This window comes from Schistocerca serialis, chromosome 7 (assembly GCF_023864345.2).
Source record: "Schistocerca serialis cubense isolate TAMUIC-IGC-003099 chromosome 7, iqSchSeri2.2, whole genome shotgun sequence".
Lineage (NCBI taxonomy): Eukaryota > Metazoa > Arthropoda > Insecta > Orthoptera > Acrididae > Schistocerca > Schistocerca serialis.
This window is the reverse complement of record NC_064644.1, coordinates 416,607,054-416,627,535: the sequence shown is the minus strand read 5'-3', so window position 1 is coordinate 416,627,535 and position 20,482 is coordinate 416,607,054. Positions and strand designations below refer to the sequence as shown.

Genomic DNA, 20,482 nt, shown 5'->3' with positions numbered 1-20,482 from the left:
GTTGTTTTAGATTAATGGGAGGATTGATATCATGGTCTTGTAAGAGACAACGAATTGTTGCTTTGAGTACTGTAGAAACTGAATATATTGCCTTGTCCTCCACTATCCAAGAAGCTCTTTGGATCTGTACACTGATGAGTGAATTAGAATCTCCTCCACCATTAAAGCCAACTGTGGTATTTTGTGACAATATGGGAGCTATTAAACTTGCAAAAAATAATGTCACCAGTGTAAGATCCAAACAGATTGACTTTATAAGACATCATGTGGAACAGGGGAATATAATTCTCAGTAATCTATTCACGGAAAAAAATGTTATCTGATCTCCTAACCAAGCATCTCAGTAAGAACAAATTTCAGAAGCAGGTGAAACATTATGGTTTAACCTGGGATGTATAGTGTTGAGTGTCTGAAAAATATTTGTTCAAGGAGGAATGTTGGGGATATGTGAACAAACATTTTCCAGCGTGCATAGTGGCGCACAAGATATGATGTGCAGAGTGCATTAGACTCTGTGGAATACACATGTTCCGTGTTTGTTGATGGGGCAACGTAATAGACTTTGGTAGTGAAATGTATTATTATGTGTTGTGCGAAGAAAGCATAAGTTTATTTTGTCCCTTAAATAGTTGTTACATGTCATTTAGCTGCGTTAATCTGCATAAACTACAACACAAACTCGCTTTATTCATGCCAACCAGAGAACTTTTTCTTAAGTTCTGAGAATAAAGTATGTTCTCCATTTTAGTCATACGACCCATTATCCGTGAGCCAGAATAGAGAGCAGCTAAGTCTTGCGCAAATCTTGTCTCTTTGCGAAGATCCACTTAACACGCTACGAAGTGTTCGCACATGCAAGTTGTCGTGTGTAAACTGTGGACTAGTGGTGGGCAGGAAATCGGGGTCTAGTGTAGCAGGGGATACAACCCGTCGGCTTTGGACAATGACGTCACAAGTCGCCAGAGAGCAGTTTACCATTTTCGCTTTTGCTGTTATGTTTCAGTTTCGTTTTTTTACTGATTGCTTAATAAAGTGGATCTGTTTATTCTATCTCGTGATTTTTTATTTTTAAAAAGCCAAAAAACACTTATCAGCTACTGCAGGGAGCTACAACACTAAGAAGAATCGCTTCTCGTTTGGCGACTTGTGACGTCATTGTCCAAAGCCGACGAGTTGTATCTGTTAGAAATCACAGTGATTGAGAAGTCACATATATCACAATAACAACTTTTCAAAATCTAACTGCGATTTCAGTCACAGTTAGCAGTCGCAAGTAGCATTTCACATTCAACGCCGTGAGCCATCTGTTGGCCGAATTTCGTACTGCTTTCTGCGATTTCAGTGACAAATCGCGGCTAGAAGTCGCAAGTAGCAACTAAAAAGCGCAGTTAATAGTGCCATCTGTTGGCCAAAGTTCGTATTACGCTCATCTCTGCGACACTCTATCGAGTCTAACTGCGATTTCCGTGACAAGTCGCAAGTAGCAACTAAAAAGCGCAGTTAGCAGTGCCATCTGTTGAGCAAAGTTTGTACTACTCTCATCTCTGCGACACGCTATCGAGTCTAACTGCGATTTCCGTGACAAGTCGCAACTAAGAGTCGCAAGTAGCAACTAAAAAGCGCAGTTAGCAGTGCCATCTCTTGAGCACAGTTCATACTATGCTATTCGCTACCGAGTCAAACTGCGATTTCTGTGACAAATCGCAACTAAGAGTCGCAAGTAGCAACTAAAAAGCGCAGTTAACATTCTTTTCCTAGTGCCATCTGTTGACCGACGTACGTACTTCGTTTCGAGAGCCTTGTGCCTCACGAGATCGACGTGCTGTGTGTGACTGTGCATAATACTGAATATGAAGGGCTTATTTCAATAGTGGTACAAGTCCAGTTTCGTTCATTTTGAGATACAGACTCGTAAAGTTAAATGAGTGCTGAAAAATCTGCAGTTGAGATACCAGAAATATTCAAGCATATGGCTTCTTGCTAGAGATGAACCTTTATTTATGTTTGTTTGGATCATTAATTTCAGACAAAAAAGTGGAGGTAATGGACTTGTACCACTATTGAAATAAGCCCTTCATATTATATGACGACATGCACATTCAGCATCAGTTATGGTTGGTCAAACACAGCTGTGACTCTAAATGTATTATATTAATAAGAAGCAACATTGCCTTTTTCTCCTAAAAATATCAAGTAACGTAACAAATGTGTTTGATTCTGCTTCCAATATGACAGTTTTGGTTAATACTCCACATGCCTACAGGACTTTGCAATGTTAACACAGCAGAACTCAAACACCTGTATAAGTGTAGTGAAATAAAAACAGTATTATTGTGTCATATGAATGACTCACTTTTGTTCTGACACAGTTCAAGACTCGGGAGAAAAGTTTTACACCTGGTGTTCTACATGGCAACTTCACACACAAGAACTTTTTGCCGACACTACTACCACCTACATATGTAAGCTTTTCCTGTGTTACTTTTAAGTAATTCACTTAAGCTATTCCTGATTTAACTGTAAGATCTGTACTTCCCACTTTCGTATCAACAGCCTCAAAATGCATATTGTAGACTTCGGGATATGTTACAGGTCAGTGTCACACTAAGATTGCGGAGAAAGAGGGGGGGGGGGGGGGGGCGGCACGTCACTCTCCAAGTGTTTACCAATAAATATGTGGCGGAAAATTACGGGTATAGGACGACTTAACATGTGGAAAATGAGATTTTCATTATTCGCTCACTGTATTTAACATTTATTATTCCTTTAAAACCGCACAACAACTTCGATAAAACACAGTTTAATCACTCATCTGCACACTTATTTCGCAATAATGTCACTTTTAAACTGCAAATCCTCTAAGAGCTCTCTTGAATCTTCACGAGTCTCTCCCAACAGCCTTGATGTGGATAGATACGTACAGCAACCAGAACTGTGTCTGCAAAATCACAAGAATTATTAAACAATTTTTGCTGTCACTAATTACAAGCAATATAATTGACAGAGTAGATTGCTAATATTTGCTGTAATGAAAGCCACTCAATGGGGTATATTTCACATTTGCAAGAACGATCTCACTTAAGTAATTAAGTCCATCGAAACACTTAGAAACTAACCTCTCGTCTGACGAAAACGGTCTAAAGACGCAGTGGCAATTTCTCCAGATCTGCTGACAATGATATTTCGAGTTATCACTTTACTGAGTGACTGAAATGTAGTTCGGGTACCTGAGAACATAACAATATGTTAGAATTCATTTTCTAAACACGAACTATTACGGTACTGTATGGCTACTTACATATTAATTACGCTATTAATATTTTCACAGTCGTTTCTTTAATACAAGATTAAATCCAACGGAAGAACAAACGTAAAACATACTTACCAATGACAGGTTTGTTGAGATGCAATTTCCTGTGTGGACAGATGTAGCTTTTTCATACGGTGGTAAGTCACAGAAGTCGCAGAAATCGCGGAAGTAGCAGAAATAGCAGTGGCGGAGGGATACGCGACTTAAGGCCCGTCCACACGCAACGATCTGTCTGCGCAAATGTCTGCGCACACCAAATCTGCGCAGACAGATCGTTGCGTGCAGACAGAAGATCTGCACCAACCTGAGTTTTGTGCAAACCTGGAAGTTGGAGTTGGAGGTTTGAGCGAAACCTCTCAAATCTGTCGGTTCAAACCACATCTGCGCAGACAAGTTGGAGCGTGTGGACGGGAGATCGTCGCAAATCTGGCGCGAAACAGCTGTTTGCTCAGTCTAGTGTTTGCATTTGTGTGCACAGGGCATTAAAATGGCTGATACTCGTCAGTGTTCTCGAGAGTTTGTAAGTGAATTCACTGAAATATACAGAAATCACCCATGTTTGTGGAAGATTAAAAGTAAAGAATATAGTGACCGAGACAAAAAGACAGCAGCATACAATACTCTAATTGAAAATTGCGGGCAGTTGGCGCCTCGGCAAACAGAGAAACGGTAATAAAAAAATAATTTCGTTGCGAACTGGCGAAATTATTTGCGGATGGATGTCGAAACTTATAATTATCTCTTAAAGCATGTAACCCCTCATATTATGAGAAAAAATACTTGTATGAGAAGGGCAATTTCTCCTCATGAACGCCTGGCAGTAACATGAAGATTCCTAGCAACAGGAAGGAGCTACAATGATTTGGAATTTTCATCTGCAATATCGAAACAAGCATTGAGTGAAATAATACCCAACACATGTGAAGCTATTTACGCTTTCCTGAAGGATGAGTTCATGAAGGCAAGTCAACTAAATTAGTCTGTCAGCGAACTGTTTACCGAAAAGAGTTATCCAAAGTTCAGAAATCTAGAAGACCTGGTGTAGGAGTAGATCAAGTATACCAGCCAACGTTATGGTATTTTGATCTACTTGGCTTTCTTAGAGATCAAGAAACGCCAAGACCAAGCAGGAGTACAATTGAAGATGAAATTGGAGTGCCAATGTGCGAGGAAATGGAACACGAGGTTATGTAAAACAAAACAGGTTCGCCCTGCAACTCTCGCAGTAAATTTACGTGACAAAACTGCTTTCGCTTTAGCAGCCACTGTCTGCACCATTTTGACCGCTTTCTCTGTTTCCTGCGGTTGGTCTGAATGTTTTTTGCAACACAAGTTGCGAACACAGACCACAACAGAACTTCCTCCATTTCTATTTTTCAAAATATCTGAATTAAATTTTGACGTTTTCGGGGAGCGTAGTCGCTTTCCACTGATATTTCTTTTCTACACCGACAGATGGCGGCCGAGTAGTAGGTTGGGGTTTGTGTCGTGTGAACACACCACATTTGCAGCGATCTTTTGCATGTACAGACATCTGCGCCGATGTCTGCGCAGACAGATCGTTGCGTGCGGATCGGGCTTTAGGTTCCTTAACTACGACAAATTACAGTTAAGAATAACAGATACTGAGAAGTAGCATTCATAGAAATCACTCATATCGGAAAATCGCAGTTCAGCCCAACACTACTGTGGACCATGGTCTTTCACGATGACCAAGGATGATAGAACAAAGATATGTTTATCGTGCTGCGTTTAGGATATTTGGATTTTGTTCGGAAATTTTTTTCATGTTTGTTTCGATGCGCTTTTGTTAGAAATAACAAAGGAACTGTTATTTTGATTAAGTATTATGACAAGTTAAAGCAGTAAGTTTGGTTTCCAGATGCAGCAATCGGTGAGGTTGTTTTTGGGTCGGAATGGTTTAAAAAGGTTGAATTGTACGTCTGTTACTCACTATTCAAGTCGGAGCAATTCGGATACGTCGGACGCATATAAAGTAATTAAACCCCGTAGATCAGCAGAAGGTAATACATCGCTAATGTTTTTTTACGCAATAAAAGTATTCTGTTTTCAAACTTATGTTTTTGTGACAGTAAGTAACTATGAACTGCATATTTTTTATATTTTAGTTGCTGTGTAATGTAAACAATTGTTTGTACATAGTAGGCTAATATACGTGAGTTGTAAAAAATACAAAGAAATATTGAGCACTCCGCGTTAGTGTGCGATAATGTACTTCCCCAATACCTTGACTATGGTGAGAGACTGATTTGCAACGTAGCACGATGTCCTTGTTGGGTTAGAAGATGATTATTTGGCTGTGAACTCGAGAAAGCAACGAATATGGTTACCAGGTAAAAGTTGTTGTGATAGACTGACCATTGTTTATGTTTATTTTGTATTCAAACGCACTTTGCCGTGCATATACCGACTGTTCGTCATAGAAACTAAAACTGTAACGTAAACTTAATAAATTTGAACAAGTTTTCGATTTGTATTTTAATGCATGTTATGTACGTTTGTCGAACACAAACCCCGAAAAATTTAGCAGTGCTTAGAAGTGAAACTCTTCTCAATAGTCTTTTATGTAGGCTTACATGTTCAAATGGCTCTGAGCACTATGGGACTCAACTGCTGAGGTCATTAGTCCCCTAAAACTTAGAACTAGTTAAACCTAACTAACCTAAGGACATCACAAACATCCATGCCCGAGGCAGGATTCGAACCTGCGACCGTAGCGGTCTTGCGGTTCGAGATTGCAGCACCTTTAACCGCACGGCCACTTCGGCTGGCTAGGCTTACATTTCCCGCCAAGATGGCACTGCAGATTCAGCAATTTCTGTAGTAATATGCAAGTACTGTTGTTTGTATTTTTCTCATTTAAGGGGACTATGTGGAAAGAAAGATGTATAAGGTGTACATAATTCATTTAAATAATAGATAAAGCTACTATCAGTTTTAAGTTTGGTTGAAATACCATAGTAGATTACTGGGCATGGCCCTATTGGGACAACTGAACCTGCCAGTGTTGTCTTCTTTCTGTAATTTAGTGGTGATTTGGCATCTGATATCAAATGCATGCAAAAAAAAGTGAATATAAAAATAATAATATTTTTTGCATCTATATTTTATTGTATGTAGGTTATGATGACAGCGTGATCTGCAGCGCAGATTTAGGTATAGGTTAGTTGAACATTTGGTTGTGTGTTGGTGCAACAGTAATGACCGCTTCACTTAATCAACAAATTCCTCTCCTGTTATCTTCGTTGTCTACACAACTTTTAATGTGTCCTGGTAGTTTGCTTAATATAGTTGTACCCATCTGATAACTTCGTGTGCTAATCTTAGCCACCTCAAAGTCTTCTTACGCCACGCAGTGACCGCACGATGTGAAGCGTCATGTCACGAACTGCGCGGCCACTCCTGCCGTAGGTTTGAGTCCTCCCTCGGGCATGGGTGTGTGTGTGTAGTTCGTAGCATAAGTTAGTTTAAGTTAGTAGTGTGTAAGTCTAGGGACTGATGACAGCAGTTTGGTCCCTTAGGAATTCACACACATTTGAACATTTGAAAGTCTTCATTGAGTTTGTTTTTGGTCCTAATGTTATACGCATGCCTTGCAGTACTTTTAGTGGAAAGAGAAATATTGATAATAATGAATATGTATCTTCAGAAGGCATAATCCATATTGCTTCAGGCAAGGGTGTTACCTTCATAGTCTCGGATGTTATTGAACTTAGCATATGTTAAAATTCAGGAGTAACAAAGAATGACATATTTTTTGCTTTCTTCAAAAAAATTCCTGCCCCAAGATACAGGCCTTCAAAGATGATACTGCAAACACCCATTTTCAAGATGCGAATTCAGATATTTTGTTAGAGTTTTTTTTATTTGAAAGATAATTGCTTTATGGTTACAATGGTATCCTCCGTTTGGACATATCTGTCGAAGTTCTGTTACTGTCGCCTTTTGATTTCTTTTTATTTCTTTTTATAAGTTACAGAAAAAAAAATTTTCAAAAATGCCAATCCAGAAATGTTAGATTTTTTTTCTGTTGATTAGTACCATTGGGCAGGTTTTATTATAAAAAAAATCTTAAAGGATAATGTATGTCTTCACTGAAATTGTTTCTTACTAATTTCTTTGTTACCATGTTTATTTCTGTTGTCTGTGTTGCAGTTATTTCTTTTCACTTTCATTTTCGCAGAGATTTCGAACACTTTGTTGTAGTTTCTTGTCAGTTTCTTTGTCATGGTTGTTCACTGCAGGTTTCTGTAGTGCAGTTGTTCATTGCTAATTTGCTTACTGCAGAGGCTTCTAAGAAATCTGAGACCATCCAGTGAGTTCTGTGTTTTCGTGGTGAATTTGCCAGTTGACGCATTTTCGGTATGTTTTGTGAAAAGGACTATTTGAAATGTCTTCTGACCGGGGTCACAGGAGAGTGAAGTGTGCTGACTGTTTGCGTATCCATAAAAGAGTGATATATCGGAAAAACAAAAAAATAGACTTTGTTCCGGTCGGGAATAAGTGTTCTCATTTGAAGACTCTGTTTCAAAGTGAAATAGTTTGCAGTGATGACCTTTTGTGTTCTAAATGTTTTGACAGAATAACAACAGTGATAGTATCTGAACAAGGTGCAGCCTCCCTTGATGCAGATTTTGCATCAATAGAGGAAGAATTAAATACCCTGAATCACTCAACTTCAGAGGCAGATGTTAGTCCTGTTGAGAAACCGTGGTCATTGAAGTCAAGAAAGTGCAGGGAAATTACTAAAGCCATGGATGATTACACCACAGTAAAAGTGACCACACTCTTCAAAGTAGAAATTCCATCTTCAGAAGAAAATGAACCAAAGCACTCTTGCACCTCGTGCCAGGAATTTTTCACAAATACGAATTCAGCTGTTGAATATTGTGCATCCTACAGTGAAAATGTGCAAGTTTTAACTATTATTCCAGAGGCATTTTCAAAGAAAACAATTTTGAACCATGTTCCATCAGTTATGCGCAGTTTAGTCGCGTATGAGCAGAAGCTGCTCCCGCTCTTGGCTGCTTGCAAGTACGGCTGTTAGCTGTATCAGCAGTAGCAGCTGGCAGCCAGACACTAGGTGGAAAAATCTTCTGCCAGATTTGCGCATGCGCAGAACAGTCTATTTACAACTCTCATGTAAAATGAAAACAAAATGGATTTCTGTGGCCGAGAGCTACCAAGTGAATTAAAATGCCTTGCAGAACGCTAAATTTATCTTTGTCAATTTGCTAAAAAAATTTGGATGTTATTAATCTTTTCTGCAGAGGCAGTCAATTTATTTGAAACAAAATGTTTCATTCCACAGTATTGGCTAGTGTCAACTGTTTGCTGAATTACAAGTGCCCGTTTTTACCTACTGGTACGTACGGCGTTATGCCGTAATAACCAAACACGTGATAATACAGTACTGGTACTCCAAGAAAATTTGCAGCCCATAAACCACACTGAAAAGCTTAACATCAGGTTGGGTCCTACTCCTTTGTGAATCTGGACATATGAATGTGTACGTTCAGCCGAATTATGCATTTTAGTCTGGTTTATGAAATTTCAATGCTGTTGGGGTGCCCTCTGATGTTCTGTTTCATTTACAATGTAATGTAAAGATCTCGTAATGCTATATAGGTACAAACATACAGGATTCCTACGTCGTCATGGCTGCACACGCACAGTAACGCCATTTTCTGGTGCTCTCTGACGACTGCTGAATTAACAGGTTTGAGAAAAGACAGACGTCAACCCTTATTGAACATGCCTGGGACAGATTGAAAAAGTCTGTTTATGGGCGATGTGACCCACCAACCAGCCGAATCGCCGTTGAGGAGTGGGACAATCTGGACCAATAGTGTCTTGATGAACTTGTGGATAGTACGCCATGATGAATACAGGCATGCATCAATGCAAGAGGACGTGCTACTGGGTATTAGAAGTACCGGTGTGTACAGCAATCTGGACCACCACCTCTGAAGGTCTCGCTGTATGGTGGTACAACATGCAATGTGTGTTTTTCATGAGCAATAAAAAGGGCAGAAATGATGTTTATGTTGATCTCTATTCCAATTTTCTGTACCGGTTCCGGAACTCTCAGAACCGAGGTGATGCAAGACTTTTTTTTATGTGTGTAGAAGATTCAGGTATACTGAAGAGTGGTATACAACCCGTCGGGTTTGACAAATGTCACAAGTCACCATAGATGATGCATTCCAAAGATTTAAAAAGCATAGATGAGTGTTGAGAAACAAACAATTGCAGTACAGAGAAAACATATCATGGACATCCATATTTCGAATGTAATGTTACGTATATCATTTGTTTCACATTAGAAAAGCATAGTAGGCTGTTCCTCAGGCCAACTGAAGGATGGGCTACTAGTGCTAGCAAAAGCAAAAAAGAGTGACATACATAACACTGGCATGGAGTACCTCAGTCTACATACATAAAATTTTTTTGTGTATTGGTTTTCTTCACCTTCACTATTATTAGTATCAGCTGGAGTATAGGGTACTAGTACTAATGCAAGCGAAAAAAAGCGTCAGACATAAAATTTGTATCCTGTACTTTAGCTGACAGGATGCCAGTGTTACTACTTCGCTTTTTTTGCTTTCGCTAGTACTAGTATCACATTCTTTAACAGACCTACATAGTACAAGATATGAATTACTTGCAGAGGAAACAGCAAATGGACCGACTCACTATCAGGAAAATTTATAATTCAAAACACGTCCACAAATGATTTAAATTACCACAAGTGACAAAAAGCGCACTCAGTATCTGTCTCAAAACAACATGTTCATTTATTTCTATTTACAATTACGATGCTTCGCCACAGAAGAGAACTGATTTAGTATCTATGGCTTGAAAATAAACAAATTAATACCTTTGACCAAAATATGATGTCATTGGTCAAAGCCAACAAGAAGTTGTATCCCATTCTCCAGCTGATCCAACGATTCTTACATGATTCTAGGTTCCTTCATTTTAATAATAACGAGAATGCTGATCCTGAACGAGTTGCAACCTGTTACTGACCATCTCAAACAAAATTTGCAAAGTGTTTAATATCCTGAAGAAGATATTACAGTTGATGAAAGAAGTTAGGGGTAGGCTCTGCTACAAGTAGTGGCTACTGTTTAGGATTTGAGATGTATACAGAGGGGGTGGGGGGCGAGCCAAGCAATAAAGAAATCCTGAATAGTGAAGCTGTTGTTATGGACTTCATGCATCCATATTTGGAATGGTCGTACAGTGTTTGTTGACAACTGGTACACTTCCCTGTTATTGTTTGTAAGGCTCACTGAAAAGCGCACAGATGCCATAGGCACAAAGAAGTAAATATGCTATCCGTTATTCATACACGTGTGAGTATGACAGCAAGAGGAAAAACTGATAGGAAAACCATAACCCCAGTCCAGAATCTGCAAGCAATTATACAACATGATAATTTAATGAACACAGTTGACAGACAGGACCAGCAGTTGTTAACTTTCCCTGTCATGAGAATATATGCCAGAGGTTATAAGAAAATTTTCTTTTGCCTTATGAACATAGGGATTTTCAATTAATGTGTCCTACTGAGCAAAGTGGAAGGAAAAAATCTTGTTTCAATCGGTTTAGAATTCAGGTGCCTGATGACATAATAGAGCAGGTCACTCGACGAGACTACCATAGACGTGGACAGCCCCAATCTGGAATTTGGAATTTCTTCTGTTAGACTGCAAGCAGCAAATTGGGCATGTTTTGTTAGCCTCCCCCCCCCCCCCCCCCCTCTCTCTCTCTCTCCTGCCCCCAAATCTCATCAAGAGAACACACTTCAGAAATTGTGTAGTGTGCATAGCAAGGAGGCAGTGACATGGTATGATTGTGAGAAATGCCAAATGGCATTGCACATGCCTGTGTTTGAGTACACTTCCACACCAACAAAAACTTCTGAAAGAGTATCATATTCACTCCTCATCAAAAAATAGTAAAGTAAGATTTATAAATAATTCCTATCAAAAAATTACATGATTTTGAGAAAAATGTGTTAGACAAACTATATTGATGTTCGTAAATGTAAATGGTAAACATAGGGTTGACTGTGGGGCAAAAATGTCAGTAAGTCAGTGCTTTAAGGGGGGGAGGGTATAAAAATGGTACATCATTTGCTATGATGTTCCAGCTTTTGACACCCCTGTCAGGCATTGGTGACTGGTCCCATGGTTTTATATTTACATTGAGTTCAAAACTTATCAATGGCCAATTTCAATTACATTGCAAATTTCCCTCTTGGAATTTTATTTATGTGAATATGCTACCAATCTTTGACACAATGTCAGTCTCTGTAGCATCTTGCACCAGATATGAGGCCCAAGAGAAATTACAGGCATGAACGGATGACAAAAGCTATAAAAGCTGTCTTGGTAGGCATCCTAATGGTTGCTGCAGCCAAAGAGCTGGATGTACTAAGAGTGGTATTGTGTTACAAAGTAAGAAGCAAAAGTCCCAAATCAGACAACTGATGCCCTTCCACTAGACTGGCTTTTCTCAGCTAAAAAAGTGGACCATCCAGTAACAAAAGAAATATTGGTGCTCAGTGTACGTCAAACAAGTGAAATGAAAAGACAAAAACCCATTTGCTAGAGGAAGACTAGACAGAAATAGCTTACATAATTTGTGGAAAAATCCAGATCTGAAAGAAAGACTGACACAAAACTTGATAATGCCCTGTAAATATGTCGCTGAACAAGAAGTCCATCACTGGTGTACAGAAATGGAACCAATTTGAAAGGAAAAAAAATTGAAAACGGCAAATAATGCAGTTAGATTTTCAATTCTGATGGTAGTCCATTTTTTGCGGTCTTAAGGGTAAAAATTGATCTCACATAAGGGTAATAAAGTTGTATGCAATGTTGAGAATGATGAGAGAGAAAATCTAATTTACTTATTACAGCAAATGCCACTGATAAGCCTGTTCCTCCCATAATTGTTTTTTCATATATGAGAATTAGTGGGATAATAGCCAACAGCATACTAAGAACGAGGGGGATTATACGAGGGCAGTTCAATAAGTAATGCAACACATTTTTTTTCTCGGCCAATTTTGGTTGAAAAAACCGGAAATTTCTTGTGGAATATTTTCAAACATTCCCGCTTCGTCTCGTATAGTTTCATTGACTTCCGACAGGTGGCAGCGCTGTACGGAGCTGTTAAAATGGCGTCTGTAACGGATGTGCGTTGCAAACAACGGGCAGTGATCGAGTTTCTTTTGGCGGAAAACCAGGGCATCTCAGATATTCATAGGCGCCTGCAGAATGTCTACGGTGATCTGGCAGTGGACAAAAGCACGGTGAGTCGTTGGGCAAAGCGTGTGTCATCATCGCCGCAAGGTCAAGCAAGACTGTCTGATCTCCCGCGTGCGGGCCAGCCGTGCACAGCTGTGACTCCTGCAATGGCGGAGCGTGCCAACACACTCGTTCGAGACGATCGACGGATCACCATCAAACAACTCGGTGCTCAACTTGACATCTCTGTTGGTAGTGCTGTCACAATTGTTCACCAGTTGGGATATTCAAAGGTTTGTTCCCGCTGGGTCCCTCGTTGTCTAACCGAACACCATAAAGAGCAAAGGAGAACCATCTGTGCGGAATTGCTTGCTCGTCATGTGGCTGAGGGTGACAATTTCTTGTCAAAGATTGTTACACGCGATGAAACATGGGTTCATCACTTCGAACCTGAAACAAAACGGCAATCAATGGAGTGGCGCCACACTCACTCCCCTACCAAGAAAAAGTTTAAAGCCATACCCTCAGCCGGTAAAGTCATGGTTACAGTCTTCTGGGACGCTGAAGGGGTTATTCTGTTCGATGTCCTTCCCCATGGTCAAACGATCAACTCTGAAGTGTATTGTGCTACTCTTCAGAAATTGAAGAAACGACTTCAGCGTGTTCGTAGGCACAAAAATCTGAACGAACTTCTCCTTCTTCATGACAACGCAAGACCTCACACAAGTCTTCGCACCCGAGAGGAGCTCACAAAACTTCAGTGGACTGTTCTTCCTCATGCTCCCTACAGCCCCGATCTCGCACCGTCGGATTTCCATATGTTTGGCCCAATGAAGGATGCAATCTGTGGGAGGCACTACGCAGATGATGATGAAGTTATTGATGCAGTACGACGTTGGCTCCGACATCGACCAGTGGAATGGTACCATGCAGGCATACAGGCCCTCATTTCAAGGTGGTGTAAGGCCGTAGCATTGAATGGAGATTACGTTGAAAAATAGTGTCGTGTAGCTAAAAGATTGGGGAATAACCTGGTGTATTTCAATGCTGAATAAAACAACCCCTGTTTCAGAAAAAAAATGTGTTGCATTACTTATTGAACTGCCCTCGTACATTCTGATAGTGGCTGTAAGGGTGGTCTCTCAGTCTGTGAATGCATTAAAATGTTTCTACCATGGATAATTGAATAACAAATCCAACAAAATATTATTTTTCATTGATGATCAGACACCTCATGCGACCTTACACTTGTTAGTTCTGTTCTGAGAATGATGAAGTCCATATTGCATTGTTGCCTAACTCAACAACACTGGACACACATTCTGGAGGACGATGCTTCAAATCTGCATCTGACCATTCTTCATTGAGTTTTCCCATAAATTGATGTGGAATGGTGCCTTTGAAAGGGCATGGCAGATAGCCTTCCCCATCCATGAAACAATCCAAGCATGTGCTCAGTCTGTAATGATCTCACTGTCAATGACACTGGAACTAATGCTCCTTTCATCCCAACTCAACAAGCCAGTGGATGTTTCTGTATTTTATTGTGATGAAGCAAGATCCCATCCTCAGCAAGTTAAAAGTTATCAACAGTTGTCCAAGCAGAGCAAGGCTGAAGTACTACTTTCACAAGCTTTGGATATATTTGAAAAGGCTTAAAATTTGTCTCAATTGTGAAAAAAATTTCAACACAGCTTTATTGAGCTTTTGTCTGATTTCTGTTATTTTCACCAAAGCTCCTCATTTGTTTCAGTTCCCTCTAAAGTCGTAAAAGTGGTGCAACAGATGTACTTGACAGAGAAAATGGGCCTAAATAAACAGAAGACACATCTGGAGCTAGAATAGCTAGAGAGATGTCTAGCAGTGTGCAAGGCACCAGGCAATAGGAAACTCAGGCAATCAAACAAGATGACCTAAGAATCGAGAAGTCCCATAGGCAACACAATGTCTCATTCTAACAGAAACTAAGCATTTAAGTTGGTGGATTATGCAAAACAAAATATTTGTTAAAATGTTAGTTTATCCAATTTTATATGACACAACTGTATTGTCACGGATGTGGCGTAGACTGTGTTGAACTGTATTAAATTTTGAACTTTTTTTAAATTTACACTATTTTATGTACACCAAATTTTTTTGATTGCACAGGAAGAAATAAAAGTTATTTCTCTCTGATAGTTTTCAGTTCATGGTTGTAGCAGATTTGACAATTTGTAGCATTGGTAGCTTTATGTCATGGTTAGTGTTCATCAATGTTTATTTTTGTCAATCTGTATGTTTCAGAAATAGATGACAGTCAGGTACCTAACTGGGAGCTACTAGCACCACGTGGTTATCGCTTCTACCTTCCAGGTGGCCTGGGCCCTGCTTGGTATGATTCTACTTCCACTCCTTTGCCATATGGTGCAATTGCTCAGGTACAGGACTTTTGCAGACTCATATCCTGTTGGTGTAAATGCAGAAACTAAAGAAATTACAAAAAAAAACATGAGTTTTTATCACATTTGCACCTGGAAATTTACATTTTTATCAAAAATTAATGGTACATTCTTCACACATTGCTAAAATCAGGTCTCTACCTCACCTTTGTGGTACATAATTCCCAGAAGCATACTTCAACATATTCTTTGTCCTAGCTGGTAACATTGGATACAGCTTAATGTGAATTACCATCAGTGTCAGCACACAGACTGACTACTGCAGCTACCTTAGGTGTTCACACAAATATCTCATTGCTGTTCATGTTGAAGCTTATGAGATTCTATGTCGATTTAAACTGCTGGAGGCTGAAAAGTTTGGTTTCTGCACAAACAGAATCAAAGCGTATTTTGAGATATTGCATGTTAATATGTTTAGTTACATTCAAAGACAAGAACTAAAACTTAAGTAAGACAAAAAAAATTATGTAGTAGACATATCTTTTTAGTAGTACATAAAGAACTAAGTGCAACCAGAATGTGATGCATTCAAAAACACAACAGATAATGTGGCTATACTAATCCTTTGTGAACAGAGTGTTTACACTAAATTCTGTGGCTTATAACTCTTGACATGAAAGCGAATGTATTTTATTTTAATTCATAGTACTGCAGTCTCTTTCTTAATGCAAGTTGTGCAGACTGAAGCGATGAATGAAAATTTGTTCCAAGGTCAGGATTTGAGGAGGAGGAGATTAGTGTTTAACGTCCCATCGACAACGAGGTCATAAGAGACGGAGCACAAGCTCGGGTTGGGGAAGGATGGGGAAGGAAATCGGCCGTGCCCTTTCGAAGGAACCATCCCGGCATTTGCCTGAAGTGATATAGGGAAATCACGGAAAACCTAAATCAGGATGGCCGGACGTGGGATTGAACCGTCGTCCTTCCGAATGCGAGTCCAGTGTGCTAACCACTGCGCCACCTCGCTTGGTTCAGGATTTGAACCAGTGTCTCCTGCTCACTAGGCAGATGTGCTAACCATTAAACCTCCCTGGCACAGTGGCTTTGCACAACAGCATGGATTATCCTAGCGTGCCTCTGACCTCATTCGAAATTCCCATTCGTGCCTCAACCCACTTGGTATTCCCCTTAAACTCAAACAGCATTTTAGAGGCTCTCCAACTGCACCTCAGCTTCAAACAAAATGGATGCTGCCTGAAACCTGGACTGACTGTTTTTAATCAAATGAAACTGTATTGTTCCAGAGACCTTCTCAAGTCTCAAACATCATAGATGGAGCTGGGGTAGTCCGTGCAGCTGTGCAGAGCCACTATACAAGGTTGGCACAGTGGTTAGCACATCTCTCAAGTGACCAGTGACCTTGTTCAACCTGACAGTTGGGAGCTCCAACATTAAGTGCGTTGTGGGGCTCCTTAGGGACATGGCTGCCCATGTACATACCGGGTGGAGTCATTCTAGACATTCAGTGGGTCCTTCTGGATGCCTGAAAAGCACAGGGTGCAGCCAACTGCAAGTGGTGCCTCACGTCAGTACCAGTGGTGTGTGTCACTTTGGATCAGAAGAGATTCTCTCTGATTTCGAGCGGATAACAGAAGTGGTAAAGGCTGCCAGTCTTGCTTGCAAGATGAAACCAGAGCTGACCATTTACAGCATAGTCAATAGGACTGATTGCGGACCTCTGGTACAGAGCCAAGTTGAGGGTCTGAATCAGAGATTCAGATGGTTCTGCAACCGTGTAGGCTGCAGATTCCTTGACTTGCTCCAAAGGGTGGTTGGGTTTCGGGTTCTGCTGAACAGGTCATATGTCCACTATACACAGGAGGTGGCTACACGGGCTGTGTGGCATAGACTGGGCAGTTTTTTTAGGTTAGAGGGTCTCAGGAAAACACAAGAAGCACTTCAGTCACAAAGGGTGTAGGCCGAACACAGGAAGAACGTAGGTACAGGAACCATCAGTATAACAGTTGTAAATTGTCATAGCTGTGTTGGGAAAGTACCAGAGCTCCAAGCGCTAATAGAAAGCACTGATGCTCAAATTGTTATAGGCGCTGAAAGCTGGCTAAAGCCAGAGATAAGCTCAGCCAAAATTTTTGCGAAGAATCTAACAGTGTTTTGAAAGGATAGGCTAAACACTGTTGGCGGTGGCATATTTGTCACTGTTAGAAGTAGTTTATCTTGTTGCAAAATTGAACTAGATGGTTCCTGTGAGTTAGTATGGGCAGAGGTCATTGTTGGCAGGTGGAATAAAATAATAATTGGATCCTTTTGCCGACCTCCCAATTCAGATACAATTGCTGAAAGATTCAAAGAAGACTTGAGTTTGATTTCAAACACGTAGGCCTACCCAACTCACACAATTGTAGTTGGTGGTGACTTTAATTTATTCTCGATATTTTGGCGAAAATATATGTTTAATTCCAGATGTCTGCATAAAACATCATCCAAAATTGTCCTAAACACATTCTCCGAAAATTATTTCGAGCAGTTAGTTAATGAGCTCACCCGATTACTAAATGGTTGTGAAAATACAATTGACCTCATAGCAACAAATAATCCTGAGTTAATAACAAGCATCAAAATGGATACAGGGATTAGTGAACATAGGGTTGTCGTAGCGAGATTGAATATTGTAACACCTAAATCCTCCAAAAATTAACAAAAAATATACCTATTCGAAACAGCAGATAAAAATTCACTTGATGCCTTCCTGAGAGACAATTTCCGCTCCTTCCAAATTAACAATATAAGTCTATACCAGATGTGGCTTGAATTCAAAGAAATAGTATCAGCAGCAATTGAGAGATTTATACCAAATAAAGACGGGAGAGCTGATCCCCCCTGGTACACAAAACGGGTCAGAACACTGTAGCAGAAACAACTAAAAAAACATGCCAAATGTAAACAGACGCAAAGTCTCCAAGATTGGTGATCTTTTACAGAAGTTCGAAATTTACCGTAGACTATAATGCTAGATGCTGATAATAGTTTCAACAGTGAAACTTTGTCTTGAAACCTGGCAGAAAATCCAAAGAGATTCTGGTCGTATGTGAAGTATCTTAGCGGCAAGACACAATCAAAGCCTTCTCTGCGCAATAGCAATGGAGATACTATTGAAGACAGTGCTGCCAAAGCTGAGTTACTTAACACAGCCTTCCAAACTTCCTTCACCAAAGAAGACGAAGTAAATATTCCAGAATTCGGATCAAGAACAGCTGCCAACATGAGTAATGTAGAAGTAGATAACCTTGGCGTATTGAAGCAACTTAAATAACTTAATAAAAGCAAGTCTTCTAGTCAAGACTGTACACGAATTAGATTCCTTTCAGAGTGTGCTGATGCAATAGCTCTTTACTTAACAATCATATACAACCGTTCGCTTGACGAAAGATCTGTACCCAATGACTGGAAAGTTGCACAGGTCACACCAATATTCAAGAAAGGTAGTAGGAGTCATCATCATTTTTCTGCTATATTAGCACGTCCTTTGCCTCTCCATTTTCTGTGCTCCATTGCTTCCTTCTTAAGGCTGCTGTATGTTGTACCGTCCATTATGTCATCTAGTATTTGAAATCTCTTGCTTTCTCGCTTCCTTTTCCCTTTTATGTAGCCTTCTGAAACTGTTTTTATCAGTCTGTCATTCTTTCTGAATATATGCCCAATCCAATTTCTCTTTCCATTAGGAGTAGGAGGAGTAAGCCACTAAATTACAGGCCCATATTGTTAATGTCAATATGCAGCTGGACTTTGGAACATATATATTGAAAAGAGATTTCAAATGGATTCCATATTTCTGGAAGCTTTTGACACTGTACCACACAAGTGGCTTGTACTGAAATTGCGTGCTTATGGAATATCGTGTCAGTTATGTGACTGGATTTGTGATTTCCTGTCAGAGGTCACATTTCGTAGTAACTGACGGAAGGTCATCGAGTAAAACAGAAGTGATTTCTAGTGTTCCCCAAGGTAATGTTATAGGCCCTTTGCTGTACCTTATCTGTATAAACAATTTGGGAGACAATCTGAGCAGCCGTCTTAGGTTGTCTGCAGATGATGCTGTCGTTTATCGACTAATAACGTTATCAGAAGATCAAAACAATATAGAAAAGATATCTGTATGGTGCGAAAATTGGCAATTGATCCTAAATAACGAAAAGTGTGAGGTCATCCATATGAGTGCTAAAAGGAATCCGTTAAACTTCAGTTACATGATAAATAAGTCAAATCTAAAGGCCATAAATTCAACTAAATACCTAGGAATTACAATTTCGAACAACTTAAATTGGAAAGAACACACAAAAAATGTTGTGGGGGAGGCTAACCAAAGACTGCATTTAACTGGCAGGACACTTAGAAAATGCAACAGATCTGCTAAAGAGACTGCCTGCACTACAATTGGCCGTAGTCTTTTAGAATATTGCTGTGTGGTATGGGAGCCTTACCAGGTAGGACTGACGGAGTACATTGAAAAAGTTCTACAAAGGGCAGCAAGTTTTGTATTATTGTGAAATAAGGGAGACAGCGTCACTGAAATGATACAGGATTTGCGGTGGACATCATTAAAACAAAGTCGTTTTTCGTTGTGGAGGAATCTTCTCATGAAACTCCAAACACCAACTTTTTCCTCTGAATGCAAAAATATTTTGTTGACACTGACCTACATAGGGAGAAACAATCACCAGGATAACATAAGGGAAATCAGAGCTCTCACGGAAAGGTATAGATGTTCTTTCTTTCCGTGCGCTATATGAGACTGGACTAATAGAGAATTGTGAAGGTGGTTTGATGAACCCTCTGGCAGGCATTTAAATGTGATTTGCAGAGTGTCCATGTACATTTGCATATAATTCCCTTATTCTCTTGGTCTTCACTGCGTGTTACTTGTTGCATGACCTTTACTCCTTTTCTCAATGATGATAAGTGAGTGAGTGAATGAAGGAAGGAAGATTGAATAGGTTGTAACATCTCATCAGCAGTGAGCACCGAGAAAATGAGCGCAGTGCCTAGCACACTGGACTCGCATTCGGGTGGATGACAGTTCAAACCTGCGTCCGGCCATCCTGATTTAGGTTTTCCATGATTTCCTGGTATTGTTTAAGGCAAATGCTGGGATGGATCCTTTGAAAGGGCATGGCCAAGTTCCTTCTTCATCCTTCCCTAATCGGAGCTTGTGCTCATTGTCAGAAGGGCGTTAAACACTAATTTCCTCAACAATGAGCATATTAGAGATAGCCCACAAAAATAAATTGGACAAGGCTCAACAAGGATATTGGTCTTGCCCTTTACATAGGAACTGTTCTGGCAACCACCATTTTTGTTTTAGTGCAGCCATAGAAAACCTGTCTAGATTTTTGTACAAGGATTCATTGTTTAGCCTACCTTAGGTCACATTTTCTTCATTTATAGGTAATGACTGCCATCTTATAAAAAATGACCCGGAAAGTATACACATT

At 39.9% G+C, this 20,482-nt stretch overlaps 1 protein-coding gene and 1 long non-coding RNA gene across 2 annotated transcripts in view; one reads left to right on the top strand and one right to left on the bottom strand.

Moving 5' to 3' along the window:
- Positions 1-2,812: 2,812 nt before the first annotated feature.
- On the bottom strand, positions 2,813-3,483 carry LOC126412264 (uncharacterized). Its single transcript, XR_007575267.1, has 3 exons — positions 3,386-3,483; positions 3,117-3,227; positions 2,813-2,938 (listed from the first exon to the last, which is right to left on the bottom strand). It is a non-coding gene; the product is annotated as an uncharacterized LOC126412264 (long non-coding RNA).
- A 1,591-nt stretch (positions 3,484-5,074) lies between these two features.
- Positions 5,075-20,482, top strand: part of LOC126412652 (cobalamin trafficking protein CblD) — a 51,218-nt gene continuing 35,810 nt past the window's right edge. The window contains exons 1-2 of the mRNA XM_050082351.1: positions 5,075-5,334; positions 14,878-15,011. Of these exons, the coding sequence (XP_049938308.1) occupies positions 5,193-5,334; positions 14,878-15,011 (276 nt within the window). The 5' untranslated portion in view covers positions 5,075-5,192. The remainder of the gene's footprint in view (positions 5,335-14,877; positions 15,012-20,482) is intronic.